The sequence below is a fragment of the Phoenix dactylifera genome, chromosome 6 (assembly GCF_009389715.1).
Source record: "Phoenix dactylifera cultivar Barhee BC4 chromosome 6, palm_55x_up_171113_PBpolish2nd_filt_p, whole genome shotgun sequence".
In the NCBI taxonomy this organism is placed as follows: Eukaryota; Viridiplantae; Streptophyta; class Magnoliopsida; order Arecales; family Arecaceae; genus Phoenix; species Phoenix dactylifera.
Window position 1 is genome coordinate 6,080,782 of NC_052397.1, and position 19,210 is coordinate 6,099,991.

General features: G+C 44.1%; 2 protein-coding genes across 2 annotated transcripts; one reads left to right on the forward strand and one right to left on the reverse strand.

The window, feature by feature from the left end:
- The first annotated feature begins 2,219 nt into the window (after nucleotides 1–2,219).
- Nucleotides 2,220–5,227, forward strand: LOC120111013 (cyclic dof factor 3-like). Its single transcript, XM_039127281.1, has 2 exons — nucleotides 2,220–2,639; nucleotides 3,561–5,227. The coding sequence occupies exons 1-2, from the start codon at nucleotides 2,544–2,546 to the stop codon at nucleotides 4,839–4,841; spliced, it is 1,377 nt and encodes a 458-aa protein (XP_038983209.1). The 5' UTR covers nucleotides 2,220–2,543; the 3' UTR covers nucleotides 4,842–5,227.
- Nucleotides 5,228–8,684: 3,457 nt separating this feature from the next.
- On the reverse strand, nucleotides 8,685–9,318 carry LOC120111218. The gene has a single exon (XM_039127779.1). It carries the CDS (start codon nucleotides 9,306–9,308, stop codon nucleotides 8,685–8,687), a length of 624 nt encoding a protein of 207 aa, XP_038983707.1. The 5' UTR covers nucleotides 9,309–9,318.
- Nucleotides 9,319–19,210: the final 9,892 nt, after the last annotated feature.

Genomic DNA, 19,210 nt, shown 5'->3' on the forward strand with positions numbered 1-19,210 from the left:
AAGGCTAAGGCCAGAAGGCCGACCACAGAAGCTGTCGAGCTCATCCGGGCAACTGAGCACAGAAGGCTGCCGAGCTCATCCAGGCTGCCGAGCTCAGAAGACTAAGGCCAGAAGGCCGAGCACAAAGGCTGCCGAGCTCATCCAGGCTGCCGAGCTCAGAAGACTAAGGCCAGAAGGCCGAGCATAGAAGGTCGAGACCAGAAGGCCGAGCCGAGCTCATAAGGCTGAGCCGAGCTCAAAGGCCGAGCCGAGCTTAGAAGGCCGAGCACAGAAGGCCGAGACCAGAAGGCGGAGCTCAGAAGGTCGAGACCAGAAGGCTGCCGAGCACAGAAGGCTGCCGAGCTCAGAAGGCCGAGCACAGAAGGCTGCCGATCTCCGAAGGCCGAGCACAGCAGGCCGAGCACAGAAGGCCGAGCACAGCAGGCCGAGACCAGAAGGCTGCCGAGCACAGAAGGTTGCCGAGCTCAGAAGGCCGAGCACAGCAGGCCGAGCATAGAAGGCCGAGCACAGCAGGCCGAGACCAGAAGGCTGAGCTGACCTCAGAAGGCTGACCTCGTCGTCTATATGCTGCGGCCATGCCCTGCAGCAGCCTCACCGTACCATGCTTTACTTGCCGGCCACGCCATGACATATCAATCAGGGACTATACCCTGCTACGACTGTCAACGCCTCATCATTTTCAAGAAAGTACTGCACTGCGCGCCACAAGCAAGCTCTGGCTGCACGCCATCTCTTCCCATGATGGAAATGGGCCATCCATGGCAACTCATTACTTCCACGCCCACATCCAATCGTGACGGTAACCCATTAATTCGTCCAGTCATATCACAGGTAACCCTGCCACTCTCCCTATAAAAAGGGAGGCTTCTTCCTCCCAAAGGGGGTTTTTTCGGACTTCTACATACGGTCCCTCTCTCTTCTCCAAAATTAAGCCCCCCTCTGACTTAAGCATCGGAGGGCCGGCGTCGGAAAAGCCCGGCCACCGGCTTCTTGCAGGTCCCCCGGAGGACGCCGCTCGCCGACGGATCGCCGTCCGCCAGTGTTCGCTGGAGCTCCTCCTCCTCGGGTCGCAGCCGCCTCCGGGTCCAATTTCCAGCAACAATTTTGATCTCAGATTACAAGATAACACATTGCTCAGCCATATGCCACCGTTGTAGAAATACTTCGAAACTCGGTTCTAACCTCTGAAAAATTGCCGACCTATCCATTCTGTTTTGAGTTAAGCCTCTCCTAACACCCCCGGATCTGTGATGACCTTCTGAAGTTCTTTGGGAGCCAAGCCGATCCCAAGCCTAAAGCAAATGTAGTATCTCCAGAAGAACAGAAAAAACAGAGGTTTTTTGTTTTTGTGAAATTTCTTCTATTTCTCTCTTGCCACACATGCTAACAGAATTCCATCGCAAGCTGATCCCAGGATATTCTAGTTGGTTTCTGAATCTTCTTTCTCCTCCATGAAGCTCGTAAGTCCTGAAAATTAGTAGGCCATCCCCCTAAAATGCAGACATGTCTTCAGTGTTGTCCATATGCTTCTCACAAATGAGCATTTAACAAAGAGGGGAAAAAAAATTCGGCATTGCAGGCCGCAAAGTGGATATCCGACACTCACGGCCCATCCCTTCCATGCCAAAATTTTGCTTGCGTGGAGCCGGTTTTTCAAAGCTGGCGAGGTGAAGTTCTTTTCTTTTTCTTTCCTTATTTCCAGAACCGCTCTTTTTCAAATAGTCTTATAGAACACGCAAAGAGGCCACTTCTTTTCTTAAAATATAAAAAGGAAAGAAAAAACTGTAAAAAATGGTTGAAGGTGGTTAAAAAGTGGTGGTACAATAAAGCTGATCAAAAGATAATATTTAAATTTTTTAACCTTATATAAGTTTCCAAGTTTCAAGATCTAACGTGGGACTAAATACACAACTACATAGATTCTCAAACTCCGGCATCCTTGTTAGACTAAAAGTTCAAACTTATTCAAATCTAATCATAAGTATCATAACTAGTACGCCAAATAAATTTGTATCCACTAGCCTGCATAGATTATAGATCGTGATACATTATTTATTACAATCCAAAATTTCATCCAAAAAAATAATCAAAAAATATTATTTAAATTTTTCAATTTTATATAAATATTTAAAATTTATTCTGTCCATAATTGATGTATGAACTAAAAAAGCTAAGTAATAAGTCATCACCAAGTGTAGAGAGAGAAATAAAAGAGAAGGAAGAGAGAGAGGTATTGGGTTCTGAGGGGTCTCCCTCTCCCCTCCCGTCTTTCCACTCGGCGAAAGATTAAAGCGCAAAGAATCAAATAACGCCCTCCCCGGAGTCCACAAACGCCTGACCTGTGGTTCGTATTCCCCTCCTTCCCACCTCTGTTGTCGCTAAACCAACCAGGAGAAGCCATCAAACGAACGAAGAAGAATGCGACGACGAGAGAAAGATCCCTCAGAGACACGGCAAGTAATCGCAACCCCCCACCCCTCCCCGGTTCTTCTAAAATAAAAGTCGAAAAGAGTGGAAGATAGAGAAGAGAGAGCCAGGGGGAGATGGCAGAGAGCAGAGACCCGGCGATCAAGCTCTTCGGCAAGACGATTCCTTTCCCGGCCAGCGACGACGACAGACAAAAAGAGGAGGAGGATAAGGTAAGAAAAAAGAAACGAGTATCTCTTCTTAGTTTGTTCCTTTTATGTCCTGTGTTCTCGATCAGGATTGGATGTTATGATGGGTTTGTGGAGGAAAGATTTGATCTTGCGATGTTTTGGGTGGTGGATTGCTGCGAAATTCTTTGGTTGTTCTGGGGATTAGTTTGATTGTGCTTTTTAATCCCATATTTTTGTTTGGTTTTCTAGGATGGATTCTTGTGAATTTTTGGTTAGGAAAACTAGAGAAGGAGATGGACATTTTTAACTTTCATTAGACTTTCATGGAAAGAAAGAAACAAACTCTGATTCTTCTTTACTTGTAAGGATGTTTCCATCCCACTAGAACCTGCCAATTTATTTTTTTGTTCATATTTCTACTTTTAACTTTCGTGTCTCTGAGAGGTTAGTTCCACTAGAACCCTCCGTTGCAAAATTTTCACCTGGTATATATGATATATTCCGATGCACAAAAGCTGAAAGAAAAAAATTTGACCTTCTCACCTACTAACAGTTATTCCATATGTCGCATGTAGTTAATTATTTACCCTTTATGACTAAAATTATATTTGTAGTTAAATGCTACAGATTAGTATGTAAATCTACTAAATGTAATCATTACAAAAAGTGTTTTGATATGCAAAGTTAAAACAAATTATCTCTCTTGAACTTGAGTTTTGTTCCATCTTACTGATGATCGTAAGATTAAATCGTTTTACTGCGAGTATGCAGCAATTTAATAATACCTTCAAATGCTTTGACCATTGGACTTTTGTTTGGAGTGCACTTAGGGAATGCTATTATGTATTACTATTCCAGCATTAGATATATCATCATCTTAAGATTTTGTGTCAATAATTATCAGCAACAGGCCTTCACTTTTTGTTGCAGCTTTCTGATAGAAACTCGACTATGAAATTTCAGGGTAGTTCAGATACAGCAGCTATCCATGAAACCAAGGACAAAGTTCATGGCTCTCGAGATTTAGAAACAAAAAGCGAGCCATCAATATCCTCCTCAGCAAACGAGACCTTGAGAACCTCTGCTGATCAAGAGGGTGCACCTATGAAGAATTTAGAGCCTGAAGAACAAAAGAATGAAACAGGTGGCTCTCAAGAGAAAATGATAAAGAAGCCTGATAAGATACTTCCTTGTCCTCGGTGCGGCAGCTTAGATACCAAGTTCTGTTACTACAACAACTACAATGCCAACCAGCCACGCCATTTCTGCAAGCACTGTCAGAGATACTGGACTGCCGGGGGCACAATTAGGAATGTGCCTGTTGGAGCTGGTCGCCGCAAGAATAAGAACTCAGCATCCCAATTTCGTCACAATTCTGTCTCCAATGCCACCTTCCAGACAGTCAGACCTGAAGTTCCCGACCCACTTCATCATCCTCCAATAGAACCGAATGGTACTGTTCTTAGTTTCGGCTCCGATGCCCCTCTCCGTGAATCTATGGCCTCTGTGTTCAATCTTGCCAAGAAGACAATGAAGAATTGCAATCGAAATGGATTCCATCGACCAGAAGAGCAGGTGACTCCATTACCTGCTGTAGAAAATGGCGATGATCAGTCAAGTGGATCTTCAGTGACAGCTTCGAATTCTACTGGTGATGGAATTGGTGCTAATCAGAAAGAGACAGTCATTCAAAACTGTCAAGGATTTCCAGCTCCAATCCCATACATTAATGGATCATCACCTTGGCGGTATCCCTGGAGCCCATTTCCTGCTTTCTGCCCCTCAAACTATCCTCTCTCATTTTACCCTGCACCGGCTTATTGGGGTTGCGCAATCCCTGGCACTTGGGGCTTCCCATGGATCTCGCCTCCAGCTTCTTCAAGCAATGGTTCCTCAGGAGCTAAATCCAGTTCTCCAACATTAGGCAAGCGTCCAAGGGAAGGAGAAGTGCTCGATCATACCAATTCAGAGAAAGGAGATAGTCCTAAGCAGAGCAACCAGGAGAGGTGTCTCTGGATGCCTAAAACATTGAGGATCCATGGCCCCGAAGAAGCTGCAAAGAACTCTATATGGGCAGCCATGAGTTTCAGATACGACAGTGCTGATGGAATTAGTGGTGGAGGGCTATTCAAAGCCTTCCAGAAAAAGGAAGGGTCAAAGAATCACACTGCAGAAACCTCCCAACTCTTGTATGCCAATCCTGCAGCTTTGTCACGATCCCTCGACTTCCAAGAGAGCTCGTAGTGGAGCTGAAGGCCGTTGTAAGATCTTTCTTACATATAGCAAGTGAAGTTTAACTGATTAGGTAAGTTGACAATCCTGAGATTTTCCGAGTGCAATCATCGTAGTGCGGTCACTCCATGAACTTGAGGAAGACAGTGAGAGTATCTCTGGTTTTCCCATCAGAAGCCATCTAGGTGGTAGCTCAAGTGACTTTCAGTCCTTCCTCGATGTAACAGTAGAATTCCCCTTTAATTTCACATAGCTTATGTCTTGGCTGAATTTACCTACATGTATGTATATCAAATGATTGAGAAGAAAAGAGTGATGCAAGGAAGAAATGGATACTTGCCGTTGTACTGTAAATAATTTCACGAACTTACGGTCGTGCCTTTTTTTTCCCTGCTTTACATCTAAGAGCTGTCTCATTTGCTTCGCTCTGTGCTACTTTTCTGTCAATAACAAGTTTGCTGGTGTTAACCAAAGTGGGAGAGATTTGAGCAACGGCCAAAAAAATCAAAGGACTGAGGCATGCCTTCTTTAGTTGCAGCGAAAGATCCAAGAGCGCATTCATGGAGGCACAGGGGAGACCAGACTGGCAGAAAGTCCAAATAATTGAAGCCAAAACAAAATACATAAAAGTTGGTAAAGCAAAAGGACAAAAGTTGCTGTAGGCCCATCTATTGTGATGATATACATGAATGCCTTCCACAAAGAGGCCAGCACCTTTCTTTTCCAAGAGACCTAGTCCAGATGACTCATAACTAAAGTTGGAGGTAAAGGAGCTTTCTGAAGGCATAAAATACCACTAAAAAATGTCTCCTTTTCTGAATTCATAAAGGAGGAACATAATTCCAAAAAGCTAGTCATCTATTCTCTAGTGCCACATGTAGTGCATTTCTATCCTGCCATAACAATTCTGGACAAACTTGTATACCGCTTGAATAAGAGTTGATATACTATTATCTGTAACTAGATTAACTCCTCTTTGTAATATTATTAATTCTATACTTTTTAAATTAGTATGTGACCTGTCTATACAAAACATAAGGTAGAGCTTGTGAATTTCATAACAATTTGAAATCAAGGCTTTCCACTTTGATAAAGAATTAATTTGTTAAAGGTTTTCTTTATGCTGATTCTGAACAAGATCCAGGGCAGCATGTAATTGTGTGGATGAAAGCTCACCTTTGTATCAGGCAGGATTTTGATCACTTATACAGTAACAGAATTCTTCAGAGAGGGAAAGAGGGTCACAAAATTTTTCACCTCAGATATTACAGTCGGTTATCAGCCAGAAATTTTAGCACATGACTACAATTCATACAGAAACAACCTCCTAAAATGACAGAACTGAATTGCTAAAAGTTTAGAGTCCATTTCAGATACTTAGAAAGAGAGGGAAAAAAAGGTTTAAGGCTTTACCGAGCTCAATTTACTACAATATAAATGTAAATGAGTTCAAACACCTTGAACCTCCTAACTCTGGTTAGCAACCACCAAAACAGTAGCAAGAGAGATATCGAAACCCTAGAATGCAAAGCTATTCCAAAAAGTTTCACTAACTAATTTATGCAGTCGACTCATATTGCATAAAGAATTATGAGCATTTCCCAGTCAAAAGGGTTGAGATTGTTGATTTCATGATTGATCTGCTGACTTTTGATCTTTGGTGCTCAATCTTTTTGACTTTTGATTATTATTTTTTAATTATAAGTGATGCCATTTGCACTTGCAGGATGACTAACTTTATTTTTCAAATGGTTGAATATTGTTAGACTTGCTAGTCAACTTTTGAACTCCAGGTAGACATCCACAAATAATGTTCATCTATCATAGTGATAACATTTCCTAATTAGCTGTCACACCCCGAGCCCGAGGCGCGGCAGAAGCCGCACGCCCGCACGACGGGCCGCACGGGCGCGCAAGGCAGCAGATCATATCAAAGCAGATACAGCTTTTCAAAGATAACATAATTATTTAAATTGTTCAAAAGCGGTCTTACAAAATTCCAAAATAACATATGCCAACATAATTCAAATGTCCAAACTAAACTAACTAAAATGCCAATAACTGAAGAATCATTGGAAACTCTAACGCACTCCCCAATCCCGTGCGATCAAGCCTCTGGATCTGAAAAATGGAGAAAACAGAATCATGAGCTACACTAGCCCAGTAAGCAACAAAATACCCCAGAGTAGGGTCAGAGCATATCAGATCAAAATACAGAATAATGTTTGAAACAAATCACAAATAATATCATTTTTGTTTTTATAAAACTCTGATATCATAATCTCAACATGATAGGCTACGGCCACGTAACCCAGTGGCATGGGTTGCACAGAGTGCCAGAAACCACTATTGTTAGTCACCGGTGGAAACGGTGTCCAGAAACCACTATTCTAATCACCGGTGGTGCGGTGTCGAAACCGGTTCCTCACAGATTACAAGTCGACAGGTCCAACGTATAATCCCCATTGGCGGGGCCAGAACAGAACAGATCATAGCCATGCTGAGAATACATATATATAAAAATAGATTTCATAAACTGTACAGTCATATTTCACGGATTTCAGAGCATATAATATGATTTTCAAATAAAACTTAACATGCCAGACCCATTTTACTAAATACAAAACATATTTCAAAATTTAATCCAGCAATAATTATTTTACCAAATAATTTAGAAAAATGCACTTTGAAGTATTAAGTTACTTACATCTTCTCGCTTAATTCCTACTTCAGATAGGCGGATCAGGTTCACCTGTTAACATTTAATTAATTTCTTTGTTAATTTCAGAGCTAAGCAAAAAAAATCAAAAATAATACTATTGGGTTTCGGGTTCAGGTTCGGGTTCGAAACGGGTTTCGGGTTTGGACTGGGTTTCGGATTCGGATTGGGCCCATAAAAGGGTACGACCCAAATAGGGCCCAAACTAGGCTGAATTGGGCCCAAATTGGGCCCACAAAAGATTGCCCAACACTATTGAACTGGGCCCAAGTTGGGCCCTTAGTGAACCAGGCCCAAGTTGGCCCAGTTCGGCCCACGATGGGCCTTCATCTTCCCCAAACTCCCCATGGACAGGGGAGTTGGATAGCAAGAGAAGGAAGAGGGGAGAGGGGAAAGGGCCGGCCTAGGTGGCTGGGGGCCGTCGCCCGATCGACGGCCAGCCGATCACGGTGGCGGCCGGCGGCCGCTGCGGCTCCCGGCGTGAAGAAGCAACCGAGAATGGTCTCGGTTCATGGGGCCAAAACCAAGGGAGGAAGGCATGCATCGGCTAAGATCGGAGAGCACTAAGGGAAGAGGGCTTACCGGCAGTCGACGGGAGAGGCGGATCTCGGCCGGGGGAGGCTCGGTCCGGTGTCAGGCGGCGGCGGCGACGCTTGAACCCAAGGAGATGGGTCTCAGAACAGGGGGTGGCCGCGAGGGGGATCCGGGCGGCGCTCGGTCGGGAGGGTACAGCGGTCGGAGAAGAGGAGGAGGGAAGGAAGAAGAGGAGGAGGAGGAGGAGCTCGGGATGCCCTAGGGGAAGGAGTAGATGGGGCTTTATAGCCCCATCGTAACGGTTCTCCGCCGCGAAGATCGCGGCGGTCAAGCGAGATCCACGGCCGATTCACGGCCGTGAATCGGCCGTGGAAGGACTAGGAGGGGCGCCGCAGGAATCTCGCGGCGCCGCAGGAATCTCGCGGCGCCCTTGCCTTGTTTGCCCCTCCGGAGGAGCCGGAGAGGATCGCCCACGCGATCCTCTGTTCCGACTCCTTCCCCAAATGAATCGGGGCTGAAGTCGGCGAGGGCTGCCGACTTCAGCCCCGTGTCTCACATTCTTCCCCCCTAAAAAAAATTTCGTCCTCGAAATTTAACATACCTTAGCTTGCAAAAAGGTCCGGATATTTTTCCTTCATCTCATCCTCCAGCTCCCACGTGGCCTCTCGTTCTGAGTGATTGCTCCACTGGATCTTAACATAAGGAATCGTGCGCCTCCTCAACACTTGCTCTTTTCTATCAACCACACGTACAGGCTGCTCAAGATATGTCAAATCTTCTCTAAGCTGCAAGGGAGCCACTTCTACCACATGGCTCATATCTGGAATATACTTTCTTAGCATGGAAACATGAAAAACATTGTGAACTCCAGACAGTGAAGGTGGAAGTGCCAATTTGTAAGCCACTGCTCCTACTCTTTCCAGAATCTCAAAGGGGCCGACATAGCGTGGACTAAGTTTTCCGCGTATTCCAAATCGCATCACCCCTTTAGTAGGAGACACTTTCAGAAACACATGATCTCCAACCTGAAATTCCAATTCCCTTCTTCTATTATCTGCATAACTTTTCTGTCTGCTCTGAGCTATTCGGAGGCGTTCCCTGATCAGCTGGATCTTCTCTACTGTTTGTTGCACAATCTCGGGGCCCATAATTTTTCTTTCACCAACATCATCCCAACAGATAGGTGATCTACACTTTCTTCCATATAGAGCCTCATAAGGTGCCATTTGAATACTTGCCTGGTAACTGTTATTATATGCAAACTCAGCCAAAGGCAAGTGATGGTCCCAAGAACCTTTCATATCCATTACACAAGCTCTTAGCATATCTTCCAAGGTTTGAATGGTTCTTTCTGATTGGCCATCAGTCTGAGGGTGGAAAGCTGTGCTGAAGCTCAGAGTGGTCCCCAAGGCTTTATGCAAACTACTCCAAAAGTGAGATACAAACCGCGAGTCCCTATCGGAAACAATGGATACGGGTACTCCATGCAACCTCACTATTTGTTCAATGTAGAGCTCTGCAAACTTTTTCAAGGTCATTCCTACTTTGAATGCCAAAAAGTGTGCCGACTTTGTCAATCTGTCCACAATCACCCATATAGCATCATAACCTTTAAGAGTGCGAGGCAACCCGGAGACGAAGTCTATAGTGATGTGTTCCCACTTCCATTCAGAAAGTGGTAGGGGCTGCAACAACCCTGCCGGTCTTTGATGCTCTGCTTTAACTTACTGACATGTCAAACACCGAGCCACAAATTGTGCAATTTCTCTCTTCATATTATTCCACCAAAATGTGCCTTTCAAATCCTTATACATCTTAGTACCCCCAGGATGCACTGTATATCCAGTATTATGAGCTTCCTTCATAATTTCATTCTTTAAATCAGAGTCATTTGGAATACACATTCTGTTCTTGTATCTCAATGATCCATCCTCATGAAGTCTGAATTCTGATTGAGAACCTGATTCAATATCACTTCTAAGCTTTTGCAACTGAGGGTCATCTGCTTGAGCAATCCTGATCCTCTCTATCAAGGTAGGTTGGACACGTAAGTTTGCCAATTGTGCATCAGAGTCATGCCAACATACCTCAATTTCTGCTCTCCTCAGATCTTCCAGAATTTTCCTCTGAGAGGTGAGTAAGGCAGCAATACTACCAGTGGATTTTCTGCTCAGTGCATCTGCTACCACATTAGCTTTTCCCGGATGGTAATGAATAGACAAATCATAATCCTTCAGTAACTCTAACCATCTTCTCTGTCTCATGTTTAGTTCCTTCTGGGTAAAAAGGTATTTCAAACTTTTGTGATCAGTGTACACCTTACAAGATTCACCATATAAATAATGTCTCCAAATTTTTAATGCAAACACAACAGCAGCAAGTTCCAGATCATGAACGGGGTAGTTCTCCTCATATGACTTTAATTGTCGGGAAGCATATACAATAACCTTATCATTCTGCATCAGTACACAACCCAATCCTTTCTTTGAGGCATCACTGTAGATGGTATAACCTTCGCCACTAGAGGGAAGGGTAAGGATGGGAGCGGACACCAAACGTTGCTTAAGCTCCTGGAAGCTCTGTTCACATTTATCTGACCACTCAAACTTAACTCCTTTACGAGTTAGTCGAGTCAAAGATGCAGCAATAGAGGAAAAGTCCTCAACAAATCGTCTATAATATCCTGCTAGGCCCAAGAAGCTGCGAATCTCAGTAACACTATTGGGTCTGCTCCAGTTGACCACTGCCTCGATCTTCTTTGGATCCACATAGATACCCTCTTTAGATATTACATGCCCTAGGAACATCACACTGTCTAGCCAGAATTCACTTTTCTTCAACTTACCATACAACTGCTCTTGTCTTAGGGTTTCCAATACTAACCTCAAATGTTGCTCGTGCTCAGCCTGGCTCCCAGAATAGATCAAGATATCATCAATAAAGACTACTACAAATTTGTCCAGAAAGGGTCTGAACACCCTGTTCATCAGATCCATAAAAGCTGCAGGGGCATTTGTCAGTCCAAAAGGCATGACCAAAAATTCATAGTGCCCATAACGAGTACAAAAAGCAGTTTTAGGCACATCTTCAGCCCTTATCTTTAATTGATGGTACCCAGAACGAAGATCAATTTTAGAGAATATCTGAGCACCCTTTAACTGATCAAATAAGTCATCAATTCTTGGTAGAGGATACTTGTTCTTTATTGTTGCTTTATTTATCTCTCGATAATCAATACATAATCTCATACTACCATCCTTCTTCTTTACAAATAAGACTGGAGCTACCCAAGGTAAAACACTAGGTCTGATGAAACCCTTATCAAGAAGATCCTGCAACTGCTCCTTTAATTCCTTCATTTCAGCTGGAGCCATTCTATAGGGGGTCTTAGAGATTGGTGTGGTACCAGGAATTAAATCAATTACAAATTCAATTTCTCTATCTGGTGGCAAGCCAGGAAGGTCTTCCGGAAAGACATCAGGGTATTCATTCACTACTCGAATATCTTCCAATCTTTGATCTGATTGTCTGGTATCAACCACCGTGGCAATATACGCCATACTCCCCTTTCTAAGCAGCCGCTTAATTTGCATTGCGGAGACAACTCGAGGGGAGGTATAAGCACCACTACCTACGAAGCTGAATTCGGTATCTCCAGGGATCTGAAAGTTTATCCGTTTCTCATGGCAATTAATGGTGGCAAATTGTGATGCTAACCAGTCCATACCGAGGATTATGTCAAAGTCATGCATATCTATAACTATTAAATCAGCAGGCAAGTTTCTACCTACTATTTGAATCGGACAAGTCTTGCAGACCTGGTTACCAATCATCCCGCTCCCGGCAGGAGTGCTAACATGCAGATCATACTCTAATTGCACATAAGGCAGGTCATGTTTTTGCACAAATGTAGATGACACAAAGGAATGCGTAGCACCAGAATCAAATAGTGTATGAGCGTAAACAGAAGCAACTGACAATGTACCTGACACCACCGTGTTGGATGCCTGAGCATCCTGCTGAGTCAGTGCATAAATACGACCCTGTGTGCGCAGTCTCCCCCCTTTCTGCTGCTTAGGAGGCTGAGCTGACTGAGCCGGAGCAGGAGAAGCTTGCACTTGCTGGTTTCTTGAAGTTTGAGGCCTCTGAACTGATCGAAGGTCCTGTTGAGGACACTCAGCTACCTTATGACCCTGCTGGCCGCATCTGAAACAAGCACCAGATAATCGTCTACAGTGTTCAGTCTTATGCATACCACCACATGCATCACACTTATGCTTCTCTTGCTGAATAGTCTTTCCATCAGATCCTTGCTTCCCTGATTGCCAAGATTGGTTATGTGATTTTGCAGTCTTGCTAGAATTTTGTCCACTGCGAGCATCATAATCTCTGCTTCTCTTCTTTTGTTTCTTATCTTTGGCATCATAGGTTTCTTTCCAGACAATTTCCAGATTCTTAGCCCTGTCTACCAGATCATCATAGTTTGTCGAGTGTATTGCGGCCAAACTCCGACGTAAGTGAGGCTTCAATCCTTCTTCAAATCTTCTCATCCGGGACTCTGCATCCATGACGAGGGTGGGAGCAAACCGAGATAGCCTGTCAAACTCTGCCTCATACTCATCTACAGTCATAGTTCCTTGATTCAGATTGAGAAATTCCCTCTCTAGCTCCCTCAGGCGACTGGATGGAAAATACTTGGAGTAGAATACTGTGCGGAATCTCTGCCAGGTAAGCGCCTCCTGCTCGGGTGCCAATGTGCGCTCCACAGACATCCACCAATGATGAGCTCGGTCCTGAAGCATATAGGTGGCAAATCTGACCTTCTCTTCATCGGTGCACTCCATTGCCCTGAAGGCTTTCTCCATTTCATTTATCCAGGTTTTGGCCTCTTGAGGACTAGTGGTCCCTTTAAAAGCCGAAGGTGCCATTCTCTTGAATTCTGCTATACTCCTTCTTTGCTCAAGAGGAGCAACATCCTGCTGGACTGGTTGCTGAGGTTGTTGCCTCTGTTGGCGTACTAACCCGACGACCTCCTCGATCAGTTCGAGCACTCGAGTTTGATTTCTGGCAGCAGCTTCTGGAGTTGATTGACCCTGGGGCCCTGAGTTATGCGATGCCTCGCCCGTTTGGTTAGTGGGGGCTCTTCCCCGAGAGCGCCCAACCATCCGATTCAAGCTACGGACACGGCGAGGCGGCATTCTGATTCAATGAAAATATATAAATTTTAAAAATATTTATCCAAATAGAATAATACAAAAATAATCAAAGCAAATGAACATTATCCCTTTGTCTAGTTACTACCCCATCTCTCAACTTTCCAACGAATCCTAAGGATCTTAAAACTTAGGCTCAAATATGACTGTTTCAAACATAATCCCTATGAATCTGAAACCTAAGCTCTGATACCAACAAATCTGTCACGCCCCGAGCCCGAGGCGCGGCAGACGCCGCACGCCCGCACGGCGGACCGCACGGGCGCGCAAGGCAGCAGATCATATCAAAGCAGATACAGCTTTTCAAAGATAACATAATTATTTAAATTGTTCAAAAGCGGTCTTACAAAATTCCAAAATAACATATGCCAACATAATTCAAATGTCCAAACTAAACTAACTAAAATGCCAATAACTGAAGAATCATTGGAAACTCTAACGCACTCCCCAATCCCGTGCGATCAAGCCTCTGGATCTGAAAAATGGAGAAAACAGAATAATGAGCTACACTAGCCCAGTAAGCAACAAAATACCCCAGAGTGGGGTCAGAGCATATCAGATCAAAATACAGGATAATGTTTGAAACAAATCACAAATAATATCATTTTTGTTTTTATAAAACTCTGATATCATAATCTCAACATGATAGGCTACGGCCACGTAACCCAGTGGCATGGGTTGCACAGAGTGCCAGAAACCACTATTGTTAGTCACCGGTGGAAACGGTGTCCAGAAACCACTATTCTAATCACCGGTGGTGCGGTGTCGAAACCGGTTCCTCACAGATTACAAGTCGACAGGTCCAACGTATAATCCCCATTGGCGGGGCCAGAACAGAACAGATCATAGCCATGCTGAGAATACATATATATAAAAATAGATTTCATAAACTGTACAGTCATATTTCACGGATTTCAGAGCATATAATATGATTTTCAAATAAAACTTAACATGCCAGACCCATTTTACTAAATACAAAACATATTTCAAAATTTAATCCAGCAATAATTATTTTACCAAATAATTTAGAAAAATGCACTTTGAAGCATTAAGTTACTTACATCTTCTCGCTTAATTCCTACTTCAGATAGGCGGATCAGGTTCACCTGTTAACATTTAATTAATTTCTTTGTTAATTTCAGAGCTAAGCAAAAAAAATCAAAAATAATACTATTGGGTTTCGGGTTCAGGTTCGGGTTCGAAACGGGTTTCGGGTTTGGACTGGGTTTCGGATTTGGATTGGGCCCATAAAAGGGTACGACCCAATAGGGCCCAAACTAGGCTGAATTGGGCCCACAAAAGATTATGGCCCATCTGGGCCCAACACTATTGAACTGGGCCCAAGTTGGGCCCCTAGTGAACCAGGCCCAAGTTGGCCTAGTTCGGCCCACGATGGGCCTTCATCTTCCCCAAACTCCCCATGGACAGGGGAGTTGGATAGCAAGAGAAGGAAGAGGGGAGAGGGGAAAGGGCCGGCCTAGGTGGCTGGGGGCCGTCGCCCGATCGACGGCCAGCCGATCACGGTGGCGGCCGGCGGCCGCTGCGGCTCCCGGCGTGAAGAAGCAACCGAGAATGGTCTCGGTTCATGGGGCCAAAACCAAGGGAGGAAGGCATGCATCGGCTAAGATCGGAGAGCACTAAGGGAAGAGGGCTTACCGGCAGTCGACGGGAGTGGCGGATCTCGGCCGGGGGAGGCTCGGTCCGGTGTCAGGCGGCGGCGGCGACGCTTGAACCCAAGGAGATGGGTCTCAGAACAGGGGGTGGCCGCGAGGGGGATCCGGGCGGCGCTCGGTCGGGAGGGTACAGCGGTCGGAGAAGAGGAGGAGGGAAGGAAGAAGAGGAGGAGGAGGAGGAGCTCGGGATGCCCTAGGGAAAGGAGTAGATGGGGCTTTATAGCCCATCGTAACGGTTCTCCGCCGCGAAGATCGCGGCGGTCAAGCGAGATCCACGGCCGATTCACGGCCGTGAATCGGCTGTGGATGGACTAGGAGGGGCGCCGCGGGAATCTCGCGGCGCCCTTGCCTTGTTTGCCCCTCCGGAGGAGCCGGAGAGGATCGCCCACGCGATCCTCTGTTCCGGCTCCTTCCCCAAATGAATCGGGGCTGAAGTCGGCAGGGCCGTGTCTCACATTAGCGAAAGCAGAAAAGACTTCCTTTAACTATGTCATGAACAATACTTTATTTAAAGGATAAAAACAACCAAGTGACCACAGAGATGTCATAGCGCAAAAAAACTAGGTCTTTTAAGTTTTAAGCATGTTATTTTTCTCCCTAGAGTTGGTCCTGCATCTAATGAACCAAAATTCTTGAGGGCTGGTGAAACGAAATACTACATGCCTTGTTTGTTCCTTTTCTCGATCTGTAATAATGCTGCAATGGGGGATATTTCTTATTATAACAAAGCAAAATTTAAATCACACTGCTTTTAATGCAACAAAGCTCATCAGTCTATTTGCAGCATTCAGTTCATTCATTGATTTTTTTCATTATTTTTTGAGGGAAGGAATTAGGTTGGGGCCTAATTCAATTTATATATTAAAAAATCAAACTAAATTACAACAATTAGCCTTAGCTCATGAAGATGTAAAAGAGAGTACGAGGGTATCTGAGTTAATACAGGGACTAATTCCTCATCTTCTCCAAAGATCACCTTGTCCGGTCCTGCATTCGTTCATAATTTCATCTGAAGCTAAACTTATCAGATAATCAATAATATAAACATGATTTTAGTTCTATAAATCCAGGCATGGTTATTTGGTAAGCCACAACCATTTCGAATAAAACGTGGTGCTCCCACATGAACCGTCATGAGCTGTAGATTTCTTTTGTAGCCTCTTCCCAAGAAAGGTAACAAAAGAAGCCATTCGATCTCCTTCCTTCTGTTTTACCCCACTCTAATGTTCCATTGATTTCCTTGCGTCTCGTAAAGCAAACTAGAAGCATCAGCTGGTGTTGGTAGGGACAAACAAAAGCTAGTTTAATTGGCACTCAAAAAAGCACTGCAAGCTCTGTGAAAGCTAAGTTGTCTTGGGGCCCTTAAGCATGTGAAGCAAGGGGTTGTTCGTCACATCTTCTCCTTGCCTTCCTCAATCCCCTCTATTGTCTTCTTCAGAAAGGTGGTAAAACAAGTACCTGCCTGCTTTACAATTGCCAATTGTATGTAAGAAACAAGAGGAGGCAATTGAACTGGGTGGATCTGCACCTATCTGCTGAAAGGACAAGTGCAAATGAAGCACTCTTCCTTTTGCTGCAGGTTTTCTTGATATCTTAGATACACTTGAAATTTTTTATGGAAAGAAGTAGGCTAGGTGGGATTAAATTTCTTTGGATAAAGGAAAAATTGCACCAAAGTAGGATTAGAAAGTAGGCTGGAGAAGCCACTAATGTGGTAGGAATGGCATTGTTGTAGACCACTTTGATGGAAAGGAACAACAAAATTTAGAAGTTCAAAAGAGAGAGTAGATAATGTGAACGACAATTCTTGAAAATAGAAGATTATCTGTGAGTATAAATTTCAAAAAAAGAAAATCAGAGAGAGAGAGAGAGAGAGAGAAAGAAAGAAAAAGAAAAAAAGCATTGGAAATTTACCCATCACTTGACCTATTCCTATGGCCACAAGGCTCATCATCAGCCACAGGCCCACAAAGGAAGGCTATCAGAGATGGTAGTGCCAACTGACCTGTAAACTGGAGGGTGACCCCTTCGTGCGTTCCTCCGTCATTAACTTACTGGGAGTTGAAGCAAGAAAGGGACCTTGCAATTCAAAAGCAGTCCACCGCGTTAAAGCACGAGTGTAGTTTCCCATCAAAAGCTAGGAAAAGTTTCAAGTAATGGTGGTGGGAGAGAGGGCCCAACTAAATATTTATACGTTGTTATGTCTTTATTTGAGCAAAATACAGCAAAAAGAACCACCAGATGACCAAGTTTAAATGATTAATATCCCTATCAAGCTTAGATCGGTATGTATATATTGGAAAAAAGATAGGAAGGATGAAAGTGAAAGGATAGCCTAAACCATTAGCAACTAATACTATTTGTTGTGGGAATAAAGGGGTCTGGACTTAATCCCATATCGACTAAATAGCGGGGAAGTCTGTTCCTTAAATAGAGGGGAGCTACCCTTTTTTTTCTTCGGAGGCGCCTTTTACAGGGCAAAATCGTGCGTTGGGAAGAGACTATGAAATCCCCTTCAAAGCGGACAATACCTCTGAGAAGAAGCAATTACTCCCGCAGTTTAGATCAGTGGGGACGAGGTCAGAGGGCAGCAGATCCCTCCGTAGCGCTGGACTCGCGGGCCGGAGGCCGATCTCCCTTGACCTCATCACTAGTGGTCATGCAAGTCCCCTTGACCTCGGCACAGACCTCCCTGCTGGGGGGCTATGTTGTGGAAATAAAGGGGCCTAAACTTAGTCCCACATCGACTAAATAGCGAAGAGGTTTGTTCCTTAAATGGAAGGGGGCTACCCTTTTCTCTTCAGAGGTGTCTTTTGCGGGGCAAAACCATGCATTGGGAAGAAACTATAAAACCCCTTTCAAAGCGAACAATATCTCCGAGGAAAAGCAGTCGCTTCCGCTGTTTAGACCGGTGGGGACGAGATCGGAGGGCAGCAAATCCTCCCATAGCGCTGGACGTGCAAGCCGAAGGCCAATCTCCCTTGACCTCATCACTATTAAAACAAAATATTTTATAATAGATAATCTAATGAAGAGTCTAAGGCACGCCTCGAACGAACTCGCCATGTTAACATGCAATGCATCACTGGTATCCGTATGGGTTTGCACGCGTGTATGACGACCGCAGGAAGGGAATAATACGTCCTTTTATCTAGGACAGTCCATAATGTCATGATAGGGATCTCCATGGAGTGAATCTAATTTGTTTATGAACAAGTGACGTGTCACAGAGATGCCAAGATTCTCAAGACTCTTAGTATGTTGAAAACGCGTAAATGCCAGTATGCCTCCAATCTGATGAACAAAAACTAAGGGGAGCTTGAGGGGGATCAAATCCCATTTTACACCAAGGATGACAATTACGAGAATGCAGTGGTGTAACTTCACAAGCTAAAAGTAAAAGTTTACTGTTTAGATAAATTGAGTTTGCATGGTTTTCGCTGTAACTCAATATGGGTGGTTAATCTGGACGTGTACTGATGAATGTAAGATAAATTTATGACCCCACGTCTTTGAAGTTTTAGATGACGCCTAATTTGGTGTTCAAATCAAGATCTAAATTATGGACAAGAACTTTTTAGATGACCATTGGAGGCAAAACTCAATTCATTTTTCTTGGTATGCGTCACGTTTCTTAGCAACTATGGTTGAAGACACTTTTTAGTCTAAAATATTATGAAAAATATGTAATTTAAGAAAAAGAGGCGAGGACTAAAAGTTTCTTGGCAGGTCTATCATTTAATATTTAGTTTTTTATTTCTTTCTTTGCAGAGGTGACACCCGCTATCTTTCTCTAGTCTAAAGTGGTGTTAGGCCCAACTTTAGACTTCTTGAGTGGGCTGTGGCCTAAAAGGAAAATTTTACAATGCTGAAGATGAATGGGATCCATTGCCAATCAGAATATTGAAATATCCATCATCTTTCCTCATTCTAAACTGAAAGGACTCCCTCAGATTGGAGAAATTATTGCCATGTCACCATGCACACAGCCAATCATAGCCGCTGAATTTTGTAGTGGTGCACCGAGATGCATGCTTGATGAATGAGGAAAAAAGTAAGCCGTGATTGGCTGCATGCACCGCCGTAAGGTGCATGTAGGCAATAATTTCTCCTCAAGTTGGGGGGGAGACCTCTATGTTTGGTCTAAGATTGAGGGTCTCAGTCGTAGAACGCTATTTGAAAGTGCAGCCCATGGATTGAAACTTACGGTAATGAAAATATTTTGGTTATTGGATATATTTT